This window comes from Rhincodon typus, chromosome 32 (genome assembly GCF_021869965.1).
Source record: "Rhincodon typus isolate 14 chromosome 32, sRhiTyp1.1, whole genome shotgun sequence".
NCBI classification, from domain to species: domain Eukaryota; kingdom Metazoa; phylum Chordata; class Chondrichthyes; order Orectolobiformes; family Rhincodontidae; genus Rhincodon; species Rhincodon typus.
Window position 1 is genome coordinate 4,504,036 of NC_063363.1, and position 14,099 is coordinate 4,518,134.

The window sequence follows — 14,099 nt, forward strand, 5'->3', positions numbered from 1 at the left end:
ACCTGCTCAGTGATGCCCAGTTTGGGTTCTGCCAGGGCCACTCAGCTCCTGACCTCATTACAGCCTTGGTCCAAACATGGACAGCAGAGCTGAATTCCAGAGGTGAGGTAAGTGACAGCCCTTGACATCAAGGCTGCATTCGACAGAATGTGGCTTCAAGGAGCCCTAGCAAAACTGGAATGAATGGGTATCAAGGGGCAAACTCTCCGGTAGTTAGTCATACTTGACACATCAGAAGATGGTCATGGTTGTTGGAGATCAGACCAACAACGCTCAGTAGCAGCAGTGTCTATTATCTACAAAATGCACTGCAGAAATTCACCGAAGATCCTTAGACGGCACCTTCCAGACTCACGACCACTTCCATCTAGAAGGACAAGGGCAACAGATATATGGGAACACCACCACCTTCATGTTTGCCTCCAAGCCACTCATCATCCTGACTTGGAAATATATCACCATTCCTGCAGTGTCTCTAGGTCAAAATCTTGGAATTCCCTCCCTAATGGCATTGTGGGTCAACCCACAGCAGGTGGACGGTAGTGGATCAAGAAGGCAGCTCACCGTCACCTTCTCAAAGGCAGCTAGGGATGAGCAATAAATGCTGGCCAGCCAGCGACACCCACATCCCACAAAATGAATGTTTACTCTTGTTGGAGAGTCTAGAACCAGGTGGCATAATTTGAGTAACACAGATGGGAAGGAATTTTTGCCAGAGTTTGGTGAATCTTTGGAATCCTTTACTGCAGAGGGCTGACCAGCTGCCTTGTTAAGATTATTCAAAGCTGAGAGAGAGATTTTTAATTGGTAAAGGAATCTAGCCTTCTAGGCAAAAGGCAGAGGAAAGTGGAGTTGAGGATTATCAGATTAACCGTGATCTCATTGAATAGCAGAGCAGCCTCTAAGAACCAAATGGCCTACTCTTGTTTCTGTGTTATGGTCTCGTTCTCCACTTCAATGCTACTGATGAAGATTCTAAAGTAATGTTCCAAGTTCCTATTATCATAATGTGAACGCTTCTTTTGTAATTTTGATAGTGTACACTTGAAGATTGAAGAGAAGATATCACTGACATGTGGCCGGGATGGCGGCTTGCAAAATATGGAGGTACACGGCATGATCATGCTCCGGGTTAGCGATGAAAAACAAGGAAGAATTCGCCTTCAAATAGAAAATGATGACAAAAGAGGAGTTCAGCTACAGGTAAAAGCAACACCATATTCTTGTAGATGAGCCTTGTTTAAATCTGTTTTGGTGAAGCGTTATCGACCTGAAACATTAACCCTCTTCCTCTCTCCAGATACTGCCTAATGTGAGATTTTCCAACCTTCTTTGTGTTCTTTTTCGGTTTTTAAGTTACTTTTAGTGGTTGGGAGTGTGTTTTCTTTTAAGAAACCACTTTTTCTCTGAGACTAGTCAGCCTGCAACCTTGATCTCTCATTGGCTGTGTCTTGAAAATTAATTCTGAATGCTGGGACTGTCCCGTTCAGTACGTTTAAGACACTCATTTTGTTCTTGTTCTTGTTCTGGAGTGCCCCATTCTGTCTGATTGTATGATCATTATGAGTCATGGGGAAAGATCCTCCAACTTTTCATTTTACTTAGCAGTAATGTATGTCTACTTTGTTTGATTTGTGTTCTTGAAGTTTTAAAGTGTCATTAAAATAGATAATCTGCAGTTGAGCAGCTGTTCAAATCCCATTTGCATTTATATTTTCAAGATTATGATTACTTTAGGGTTAAGATAAGTTTTTGTTCCTCCTCCTATGCGGCTCCTGTTTTAAATAAGAAAAGGAACTGTATGGAGCTGTGTGAGGAATTTATAGGGATAGAGAAGCTAAACGCAAATCTGGACTCCAATGCAGATTATGTGTTTGTGATGTGTGGTTAGTATTGACACAGAATATGTTACATAGAGGATAATGTGCCATTGGAATAGTTTGTCAAATAAAGTAGGGTATTGGAGTCTTTCTTAACACACAGGTGCATGCTGTAACGACAAAATATATTGTAGTAAATCAAAGGTACTTTACCCAATCTTAAATTGTGATCAAACAAAGTTGGTGCCTTTTATGTTTCTGAAATGTTAGCAAATAGGATCAATTAGCTTAGCGCAGTGAATGGACTTATGGCTGTAATTAGTTCTATCACTACTTTGGACTGCATGAATTAATACCACCCTCTTAATTTTATGAGATAGTAGGAACTGCAGATGCTGGAGAATCTGAGATAACAAGGTGTGGAGCTGGATGAACACAGCAGGCCAAGCATTATCAGAGGAGCAGGAAGGCTGACGTTTCGGGCCTAGACCCCCCTTCAGAAATAGGGGAGGGGAAGGGGGTTCTGAAATAAATAGGGAGAGAGGGGGAGGCGGATAGAAGATGGACAGAGGAGAAGATAGGTGGAGAGGAGACAGGTCAAAGAGGCGGGGATGGAGCCAGTAAACGTGAGTGTAGGTAGGGAGTTAGGTCAGTCCAGGGAGGACAGACAGGTCAAGGGGGCGGAATGAGGTTAGTAGGTAGGAGATGGGGGTGGGGCTTGAGGTGGGAGGAAGGACAGGTTAGGGAGGAGGGGACCAGCTGGGCTGGTTTTGGGATGCGGTAGGGGGAAGGGAGATTTTGAAGCTTGTGAAGTCCACATTGATACCATTGGGCTGCAGGGTTCCCAAGCAGAATGAGGTGCTGTTCCTGCAACCTTCAGGTGGCATCGTTGTGGCACTGCAGGAGACCCAAGATGGACGTGTCGCCTGAGGAATGGGAGTGGGAGTTGAAATGGTTCGCGACTGGGAGGTGTAGTTGTTTAGTGCGAACCGAGCGTAGGTGTTCCGCAAAGCGGTCCCCAAGCCTCCGCTTGGGTTCCCCGATGTAGAGGAGGCCACAACGGGAACAGCGGATACAGTATACACATTAGCAGATGTGCAGGTGAACGTCTGCTTGATGTGGAAGGTCTTCTTGGGGCCTGGGATGGGGGAGGTGTGGGGGCAGGTGTAGCACTTCGTGGTTGCAGGGAAAAGTGCCGGTTGTGGTGGGGCTGGAGGGGAGTGTGGAGCGAACAAGGTGGTCCCTCCGGAAAGCAGATAAGGGTGGGGAGGGAAAAATGTCTTTGGGGTCGGATTGCAGATGGCGGAAGTGTCAGAGGATGACGCGTTACCTGAAACGGACACTGGCAGCGATGCGCCGGCATCTCCTGGCACTACAATCAAGCCTACTCCAGCTCACAGCCTCCCTCTCCCAGACCTGCAAAGGACCTCTCCTGTTTTTTATTCTTCTGCCTCACACCCCCTCCCCGCAATAACAACCGAAACAGAATCCCCCTCGTCCTCATGTACCACCCCACCAACCTCCAGATCCAACGCATCATCCTCCGACACTTCCGCTATCTGCAATCCGACCCCACCACCAAAGACATTTTTCCCTCCCCACCCTTATCTGCTTTCCGGAGGGACCACTCTCTCTGGGACTCCCTTGTCCGCTCCACACTCCCTGGGGACCCTTGGGGACCGCTTTGCAGAACGCCTTCACTCGGTTTGCACTAAACAACTGCACCTCTCAGTTGCAAACCATTTCAATTCCCCGTCCCATTCCTCAGATGACATGTCCATCCTGGGTCTCCTGCAGTGGCACAACGATGCCACCCAAAGGTTGCAGGAACAGCACCTCCTATTCCTCTTGGGAACCCTGCAGCCCAATGGTCTCAATGTGGACTTCACAAGCTTCAAAATCTCCCCTCCCCCTACCGCAACCCAAAACCAGCCCAGCTTGTCCCCACCTCCCTAACCTGTCCTTCCTCCCACCTATCCCCTCCTTCCACCCCCATCTCCTACCTACTAACCTCATTCCGCCCCCTTGACCTGTTCGTCCTCCCTGGACTGACCTATCTCCTCCCTAACTCCCCACCTACACTCCCCTTTTACTGGCTCCATCTCCGCCACTTTGACCTGTTTGTCTCGTCTCCACCTATCTTCTCCTTTATCAATCTTCTATCTGCCTCCCCCTCTCTCCCTATTTATTTCAGAACCCCCTTCCCCTCCCCCATTTCTGAAGAAGGATCTAGGCCCGAAACGTCAGCGTTCCTGCTTCTCTGACGCTGCTTGGCCTGCTGTGTTCATCCAGCTCTACACCTTGTTATCACCTTATTTTTATGAGCCTTTTTTAAAATTAATGGGAGGTGAGAGTTGCAGAAAAAATTGTTCCTGTTCCAAATTGCCCTTGAGCCAACTGAGATGGCTTGATGAACTATTTCAGAGGCTAATTAAGAGTTAACCAAGTTGTGGGTCTGGTGTCATAGTCATAGAATCCCTGCAGTGTGGAAACAGGCCCTTTGGCCCAACAAGTCCATACCAATCTTCGAAGCATCCCACCTAATCTACACATCCCTGGACACTATGGGCAACTTAGCATGGCCAATTCACCTAGCCTGCACATCATTGGACTGTGGGAGGAAACTGGAGCACCCGGAGGAAACCCACGCAGACACGGGGAGAATGTGCAAACTCCACACAGACAGTTGCCCAAGGGTGGAATCAAACCCGGGTCCCTGGTGCTGTGAGGCAGTAGTGTTAACCACTGAGTCACCGTGCCGCCCATATAGATTAGATCAGTAGACTGCCCTGCTAAAGAATATTAGTGAACCATTAGGATTTTTAATGGCAAGCCAGTAATTTCATGGTCACCATTACTGGTGTTTTTCATTCCAGATTTATTTAGTTAATTGAAATGAATTTTCTCATCTGCTACAGTGGGATTTCAATTCTTGTTTCCAGATTACTAGTCTGGTAACATTATCGCTATGTTGTACTCTCCATGCTACCGTACCTATAAGCTGTGCTTCCCTTGGTCTTCATAGCACTTTTTTGTCCAACTTTTAAAAATTTGCAGTAGGTAACGTTTGTGTTGGGAAATGAATCTGGAAAAATCAGCATATGTTGAGCTGCAGAAATGCTGAGTCAGAAATGAAGGTGACTTAATTCTAGGCTAAACCCTAGTTTGTTGTGTTGTTGTCTCCAGACTCACCCGAATGTGGATAAGAAACTTTTCACTACAGAATCTTTGATTGGCCTAAAGAACCCAGAGAAATCCTTTCCACTGAATAACGATGTTGGAGTTCTGAAGTGGAGGTTGCAAACTAATGACGACGCCTTTATTCCCCTCGCCAGTAAGTTCTTCAACCTGTACAGGTGATGAACAATTTGGGTACCTTCCATCCTTGCAAGAACAATTGTACAAAGCCTTTCCAGAAGTTATCACTTAATTTTAAATGGCTGTGGCATGAATTATGTTGTAACAGTTGTATGAGCATTTCCTTCCTAAACTTTCACCCCTTTCGCTTTCAGCGTGTCTTGATGTGAAATTTTTTTCTGTTGCTCTCATCAAGCACCATGGGGTATTTTACTGTATTTAACATGTGCATTGGATTAAACTCAATCAGCAATGACATTCTAAGATGTAAAATTAGAGACATTCACCCTTGTCCTTTTAGTTTCTTAGTAGAAGTTCAGTTGCACTTATTACTCAAAACTACTAGAACAGATAAAAATCCCTGTCACAGCCTGGTTATGATACTCCCCTGATAAGCTCAACAGGAAGTGGTAAGTGTAGAAGCTTGTGTTGACTGTTAGCGTGTGAATTATTTCCAGTAGCCCACTCAAATAATTAAAAAGCTTTTTTATTCCCCTTTGGGAAACAGGCGTCAACCCACAGACCAACTGTGTCCCCCTTCTGTTATACCTTATGTAAGGAGCTGAATGGCCTACTACTTGTTTCTCTGTTCTTGGGCAAATCGTAACGCACAGTTAAGACTAAGTGCCTTTCAAGTGCTTTCATTTTTTTCTCTTCCTAATTTTAGTTAACTGCTGGCCTTCAGAGAGTGCCACTGGTTGTGATGTAAATATTGAGTATGAGCTACAAGAAAGCACCCTGGAACTAAATGATGTGATCATCTCCATTCCTGTTCCGTAAGTTTTTGTAGCTTGAAGCATGTTTCTTTATCTTGGATTCCTACAGCTATTTCCCCTTGCTGCTGTTAATACTGATGCCAGAAGAATCAGCACACCTTCCACTTTCAACCCAGGCCATGACCTTCACTACCTGACTGCAGGAGCCATGACAGCTAATTGATGCAATAAAATATAAAAAAATTGTCTCTAAACTTTGAACCAGTCAGGTGAACAATAGTTGTCTTAATTCTGGAGTTGGTTCTGAATTCTCCCTATTGATAAACGAAATGGTAGAAATACTCAGCAAGTTGGGCAACACCTGGACGGGGTGTTTGGGGGGTTGGAACTAATATAAGTAAATGACTTGTTCATTCTTGATTTCCAGCATTTGGGGTTTTTATTTCAGATTTCTGATATCTGCTGTATTTTGGCATGAAGAAGATAGGAAAGTGTGTTGTAGAGAAGACACTTGGAGGTTTGCAGATGGATATAGATAGGTTGAATGAACGTTCAAAACTCTAGCAGATGAGTTTATTTGGGAAAACGCCGAGTTAATTTTTACAGAAACAAAGCAGTAATATTTGAGCAGAGATAACACCATGTGGAGCTGGAGGAACACAGCAGGCCAGGCAGCATCAGAGGAAGGGGTCCCGATCTAATACGTCAAATTTCCTGCTTTAAACAAAGTTTAAAGAGCAGGAAATTTGACGTTTTAGGTCGGGACCCCTTCCTCTGATGCCGCCTGGCCTGCTGTGTTCCTCCAGCTCCATACTGTGTTATCTCTGACTGTAGCATCTGCAGTACTTGCTATTTCTTGCTTGAACAGAGAACAACTGCAGAGTTTTGAGGTGCACAGTGGTTGGGTGTTCCAGTATATGGATCTAAGTTAGTATGCAGGTATAGCATGTAATGAAAATGGCTAATGGGATACTATCCTTTACTATCACAGGAAATGAACATAAAACCAGTTGCACAGGACATTGGTGCGACCACTTCTCTGATACTATGTTTGCAGTTTTGGTCTCTCTGTATTTTTAAAGGAAGGCTTGTAAGTGCATTGAGGGCTCTTCAGAGGAGGTTTACTGGATTGACACCTGAAGTGTGCACATTATTATGAGCATAGGTTGGACAGAGTGGGCTCAATTCCACTTGAGTTACCTGCTTGAAATGTATAAGATCATGAATGGCCTAGGCAGGATAGATGAGTAAAGCTGTTCCTTTCTTATAGATAAAAGTTTAAAATTAGAGTTTGTCCCTTTAGAACAAAGGTCAGTTTCCCCCCTCAGAGAATTGTGCGATTTTACAGCTCTGCCTTCGAAGGTGGAGTGAGATTGGCATGGGGATCTTTGAACATTTTTAAGATGGAGGTAAATAGATTCTTATTAGGATAGGTGGAATTCAAAGCACACAGATCAACCATGATCTTATTGAATGGCTGAGCAGACTTGAGGGTCTGAACGCTGTACTTCTCCTATTTCATGTGTCTGTGTGTGCAACCTATTAATCACATACATGGAATGGAATTTTCGTGACAATGACTAGAGTAAGATTAGGGCCGGTCAAGGACAGTAGTGGGAAGTTGTGCGTGGAGTCCGAAGAGATAGGAGAGGCGCTAAATGAATATTTTTCGTCAGTATTCACACAGGAAAAAGACAATGTTGTCGAGGAGAATACTGAGATACAGGCTATTAGACTAGACGGGATTGAGGTTCATAAGGAGGACGTGTTAGCAATTCTGGAAGGTGTGAAAATAGATATGTCCCCTGGGCCTGATGGGATTTATCCTAGGATTCTCTGGGAAGCTAGAGAGGAGATTGCAGAGCCTTTGGCTTTGATCTTTGTCGTCATTGTCTTCAGGAATAGTGCCAGAAGACTGGAGACGAGCAAATGTTGTCCCCTTGTTCAAGAAGGGGGAGTAGAGACAACCCTGGTAATTATAGACCAGTGAGCCTTACTTCGGTTGTGGGTAAAGTGTTGGAAAGGATTTATAATCATCCAGAAAGGAATAATTTGATTAGGGATAGTCAACATGGTTTTGTGAAGGGTAGGTTGTGCCTCACAAACCTTATTGAGTTCTTTGAGAAGGTGACCAAACAGGTGGATGAGGATAAAGCGGTTGATATGGTATATATGGATTTCACTAAAGCGTTTGATAAGGTTCCCCATGGTAGGCTATTGCAGAAAATACGGAGGCATGGGATTGAGGGTGATTTAGTGGTTTGGATCAGAAATTGGCTAGCTGTAAGAAGACAGAGGGTGGTGGTTGATGGGAAATGTTCATCCTGGAGTTCAGTTACTAGTGGTGTACCTCAAGGATCTGTTTTGACTTAATTACAATGGAGATGAGCACTGAGTCATTCTTGAGTTATCAAATGGGAGAGTGACTCACTGGAGCACTCATGTTTTTTGAGTCAGCTGTTGGTTTAAATGCTGCTGTAGGACTTGGGCCTGTAATTTAGATTGAATTTTCTTTGCAGTTTTGGAAAGGGAACGTGTTGCATTGTTGCTCAGTACGACTCCATTTTTATAAATGACCTGGATGAGGGTGTAGAAGGATGGGTTAGTAAATTTGCGGATGACACCAAAGTCGGTGGAGTTGTGGATAGTGCGGAAGGATGTTGCAGGTTACAGAGGGGCATAGATGAGCTGCAGAGCTGGGCTGAGAGGTGGCAAATGGAGTTTAATGAGGAAAAGTGTGAGGTGATTCACTTTGGAAGGAGTAACAGGAATACAGAGTACTGGGCTAATGGTAAGATTCTTGGTAGTGTGGATGAGCAGAGAGATCTCGGTGTCCATGTGCATAGATCCCTGAAAGTTGCCACCCAGGTTGATAGGGTTGTTAAGAAGGCGTACGGTGTGTTAGGTTTTATTGGTAGAGGGATTGAGTTTCAGAGCCATGAGGTCATGTTGCAGCTGTACAAAACTCTGGTGCGGCCGCACTTGGAGTATTGCGTACAGTTCTGGTCACCGCATTATAGGAAGGATGTGGAAGCATTGGAAAGGATGCAGAGGAGATTTACCAGGATGTTGCCTGGTATGGAGGGAAGGTCTTATGAGGAAAGGCTGAGGGACTTGAGGCTGTTTTCGTTAGAGAGAAGAAGGTTAAGAGGTGACTTAATAGAGACACACAAGATGATCAGCGGATTAGATAGGGTGGACAGTGGGAGCCTTTTTCTTGGGATGGTGATGGTCGGCCTGAGGGGACATAGCTTTAAATTGAGGGGTGATAGATATAGGACAGATGTCAGAGGTAGGTTCTTTACTCCGAGTAGTAAGAGCGTGGAATGCCCTGCCTGCACAAGTAGTAGACTCGCCAACTTTAAGGGCATTTAAGTGGTCATTGGATAAACATATGGATGATAATGGAATAGTTTAGGTTAGATGGGCTTCAGATTGGTTTCACAGGTCGGCGCAACATCGAGGGCCGAAGGGCCTGTACTGCGCTGTTAAGTTCTATGTTCTAAGTGTGAGCTCTAAAGTTTAATTTTGAGGATAAAAAGTTTTAAAGCAGAAAATCTAGAATCACTTAAAGTGGCAATAACACTAAGTGTTTGCAGATCCTCCTGCATCAACAATTGTCTTCTGTTGTACCTAGGTCTGGTGTTGGTGCCCCATTAATTGGCGAACTTGATGGTGAGTATCGCCATGACAGCAGGAAAAATATTCTCGAGTGGTGCCTACCTGTCATCGATGCCAAAAATAAGACTGGCAGCTTGGAGTTCAGTATAGCTGGGCAGCCCAGTGATTTCTTCCCAGTCAATGTGTCTTTTGTGTCCAAAAGGAACTACTGCAAAATACAGGTACAAACTCCCATCAATTAAAACCTTTCTTCAAGTGTATTTGACTTGTTGTATTATGACTGCAAAAGCGCTTCTGACTACCCATTGCACCACTACGAATATGGCCTATTTCCTCTTCTGTAACATTCCTCAACCGACTCCTGCTTCAGCCTGTCTGCAGAACCCATTAGTTGTGGGATTGTTGCCTCTAGCTTTGACCATTTTAATGCACTCCAGGTTGGCCTCTTCCACCTTTCATGAATTTGATATGGTGTGAAGCCATTCTACCCATATCCTCATTTGTGCCAAGACCCATTCATAGGTCATCCCCATACTTGTTGACTGCCATTAGCTTCCAGTCTGCTAACACTTGGTTTTTAAAAATTCTCATGAAACGTCCTTCTGCGCTTCTCCAGTTCTGTAATTGCTGCTATGTTGGCGGCTGTATTTTCAGCTGTTTAAACCCCAGGCTCCAGAATTCCTTACCTAAACCTTTCTGCTTCTGTGCCTGTCTTGTCTCCTTTGCAAAGCTCTTTTTACAAACAAAAAACTTTTAGGTCAAGCCTTAGGTCATTTGTCTGAAATTGCCTGTAGTTCAGTGTCAAATTGTGTTTGATAACTCTCTTAACAAAGTGCCTTTAGGTGCTTTACTGGATAATGGGTGCAATATGAAGTTGTTATTGCATTTGCAGGACCTCCAATGCGTTGAAGTTATTCCAAAGGCTTGTTGTTTATTTGAGATGTAACTGACTGACACCTTCTAGTTAGTGAGAAGTTGTTGATTTTGTCAGAAGATGTTAATGGTAAATTAGATGCAACCACCCCAATTTCAAACATGCAAACTTCCATCAGATTCATTTTTGTAACGAAAAATGTATTTGAAAGCATTAAAATGAACACACTAATCCATTAACAATTTTCCAGTGTTAAACTTAAAACCAAACCAAATATTTAAAATAACTCTGATTTGCAGAGTCAGTGCAGGGATGGCGTAACCTGCCTTATGAACTAACCTGAGATAGTAGGAACTGCAGATGCTGGAGAATCCGAGACAACAAGGTGCAGGGCTGGATGAACACAGCAGGCCAAGCAGCATCATAGGAGCAGAGAGGCTGACGTTTCGGGCCTCGACCCTTCATCAGAAAAGGGGGAGGGGAAGGGGGTTTTGAAATAAATAGGGAGAGAGTGGGAGGCGGATAGAAGAGGGATAGAGGAGAGGATAGGTGGAGAGGAAACAAACAGGTCGAAGAGGCGGGGATGGAGCCAGTAAAGGTGAGTGTAGGTAGGGAGTTAGGAAGGGGATAGGTCAGTCCAGGGAGGACGGACAGGTCAAGGGGGCGGGATGAGGTTGGTCGGTAGGAGATGGGGCTCTGGCCAAATTGGAGCCACGCCTGATCCTGCTACTGCTAGCATTTTATGAGAATCCTGCTTCTGAATCAAATGTTTTGACTTAATTGCAATGGAGATGAGCACTGAGTCATTCTTGAGTTATCAAATGGGAGAGTGACTCACTGGAGCACTCATGTTTTTTGAGTCAGCTGTTGGTTTAAATGCTGCTGTAGGACTTGGGCCTGTAATTTAGATTGAATTTTCTTTGCAGTTTTGGAAAGGGAACGTGTTGCATTGTTGCTCAGTACGACTCCATGCACTAACTAGTTTAGTTTGGGACTATGTTCAGCATGGACTGTTTGGACTGAAAGATCTGTTTCTGTGCTGTATGACTATGACTCTAGCTGGCAGTGGATTTAGCATAGTACCAGATGATGCTGGAGCTCCAAAGATGTAGGTTACATGAAATTCCCTAAAAAGAATTCATTAGGAAGGATTGTAGCCACCCAATATTCCCACTCAGTCACTATCGAGTAGACTAACTCACCTTACCTGTAATTGGGTTCAGACTTAGCTGTGAGCCCCTTCTGTTCTCCGTTAGGGTTCAAACACCAAGAGCCAATCTGAGAAGTTAGCTAATACTGCAAGGCTGTCCTTTGGGCAAAAGTTAAGGAGAAATAAAAGTTTTTATTTTGTCTCCTTTTGTACCTAGGTGAGTGGAATCAGTCATGTCGACAGCAGCAGCCCTGTGAGGTTCTCTATGGAAACCATATTATTGGTTGACAAATATGAAATATTGTAAAAAGAAAAATCAATGCACAACAGATATCCAGAAATCACACGATCAGATGTCGCTGAACTGCACACCAGTTTGAAGACCCTAAACTTCAAAATTAAAATTGCACAGTGTTTGTGTATTTGAAAAAGGTTCAGAGCGCCTAGACAACAATGTGGTTTATTATCTGTTATTCAAACCTGACAACTATTCTCATCTGAAAAAGGAGTTTGATATTAATATTTTAATTAACCAACAAGTAAACACTTGTCTTTGTTTTGAAAAGGGGGGATGGATGGGTGGGTGGGAGGGGATGACGTTTGGTAGCACCTACAGTGTCATGTATTTCAGCTACAGCATCTGTTATTCCCTATCATATTGCCTCCTCGGCTGTAATTATTGTTTTAGCTCTTCTGTTGAGTTAGTTTCCAACGTAAAGTGACTTTTTCTTTTTCTTTTTTTTTTGGATTTGGATGAAAGATGATTAAAGCAGAAATTTTGTAACCCTGTAAAGTGTATAAGAGGGAATATGACAACATTCCAGTGTAAAAAGGTTTAACAAAAAATTGTAATCTTTAAAAATGATTAAAAGTATATTATGAAACCCAAGATGCAGCATTGCTTTCTCTCCTATTGGTAAAGGATGATTGTAGAAATGGTCTCTATGCCACCTGTGGAATTATGTTTCCTTTTTAGGCAAAGACTAAGGCAGTATGTCAATCATGGTGGTAGAGTGCTTCAGTGAGGTGGGACAGTGATGGATATTGGGAGCATGCTGAAAGTTTGTTGAAAATCTGCAAGTCACAATTGAAGCAGGAACATGGTAAAATGAGTTGGTGTCATTTCTTTCATGTATGCATTCAGCATTTGATACTGGGGAATTTCATGCATCTTTTCAGAAATACACTGCTAATTTTCTGCCTTCTACATTTGGGTTTCCCTCAATGTCCGGCTTGTCTGATTTCTTCCCTGACATGGGAAAGACTGCTGCTACAACTGTAGCTTAAATTATAAAGTACCTCTACAGCTTTGTGTCAGAGGCTACTTATCAGAACTGTTTCTTGATTTGCTAGTCTTTTGGTAGTTCTGCAAGCTGCCTTGAGTCCATCAAAACTGTAGCAGCAAGCTGTTGTGAAGAACAATGCATTAAAACAATTTGTGAATCCAAGATTCCTTTGGGCAAGTTGTGATATCAGAACCAGATGTAGTTAATAGTTCTGAATGCACCCAACAGTCACTATTTGACCGATATTTCTAGATTTTGTTTTCTTTAGCACTAGTTCATTCTATTAGTTAGTGACCAAACTATAGATTTTGTTCGTTTATTCACAGGATGTGGACATTGCTGGCTAGACCAGCATTTATTGTCCATCTTTATTGCCCAGAGGGCAGTTAAGAGCCACATTGCTGAGAGTTTGGAGTCACATGTAAGCCAGACAAGACCAGGTAAGGTAGACCGTTACCTTCCCTAACGGACATTAATGAACAGATGGGTTTTTCTACAAATAGACAATGGTTTCATGATCATTAAATTCCAGTTTTTTTTTTTAAAATTTGAAATTCACCATTTGCCATGGCAGGATTTGAATCCTGGTTTCCAGAACGTTGCCTGGGTCTCCGCACTAATAGTCCAGTGGTAATACCACTAGGCCATTACCTCCCCATTCGTTCTTAATTGTTTGTGAGCTGTCTTTAGTTTGAATTGTCACAGGGCAGAAAGAGGGCAGTTGGCCTATTATGTTGTAATAAAAGTGTATAGTAAATCATTTTGAAACTTGGATTTTAAAGGAGAGGTAAAGCAGACTTGTGGTTTCACATCTGTAAAAAAGTTCTGTTTGAGGTCTAAAAATAATTTGGAACATTTGAAGTCAATGCATCATTCATAAAGCATGTTACAAGCAAGGTATCTGTGGAGCTAATTGAAGTGTTAACACTGTTTGCATGTAGAAAAATAAATGGTTAGGGGCGACTAGATGTTTGAGTTCAGCTCAGTAGAATCAGGTTTCAGTTCAGAAGAACAGTTTCGTCCTAGTGGAAGAGTATCTGTTAATTATGTTGAAATGTCCAAACTGAGTTTAGTTCAAGGAATCTTGAAAGATTGCAGGACTGCAGAAGTCTCCCAGCAGTCAGAATTGAAAGGAATCCAGGCCATCCAGAATGAAGTCTTGAGGCCATTAAAACTGGAAAATGCCAGTTATTAAGAAGTTACGAGTTAAAATAGGAATGATTGTTCCTTAGGACTGAGTGGGTTTTAAAGTATGTCGCTGGGAACCAGGCTGCA

At 43.3% G+C, this 14,099-nt stretch overlaps 1 protein-coding gene across 1 annotated transcript in view; it reads left to right on the plus strand.

Annotated features, from left to right (window-relative positions):
* LOC109919114 (coatomer subunit delta) overlaps nucleotides 1-12,427 on the plus strand; it is a 315,806-nt gene extending 303,379 nt beyond the window's left edge. Inside the window, exons 5-9 of the mRNA XM_048615350.1 lie at nucleotides 1,038-1,203; nucleotides 5,007-5,154; nucleotides 5,845-5,953; nucleotides 9,531-9,735; nucleotides 11,756-12,427. Coding sequence (XP_048471307.1) covers nucleotides 1,038-1,203; nucleotides 5,007-5,154; nucleotides 5,845-5,953; nucleotides 9,531-9,735; nucleotides 11,756-11,845 — 718 coding nt within the window. The 3' untranslated portion in view covers nucleotides 11,846-12,427. The remainder of the gene's footprint in view (nucleotides 1-1,037; nucleotides 1,204-5,006; nucleotides 5,155-5,844; nucleotides 5,954-9,530; nucleotides 9,736-11,755) is intronic.
* The last annotated feature ends 1,672 nt before the right edge of the window (nucleotides 12,428-14,099 follow it).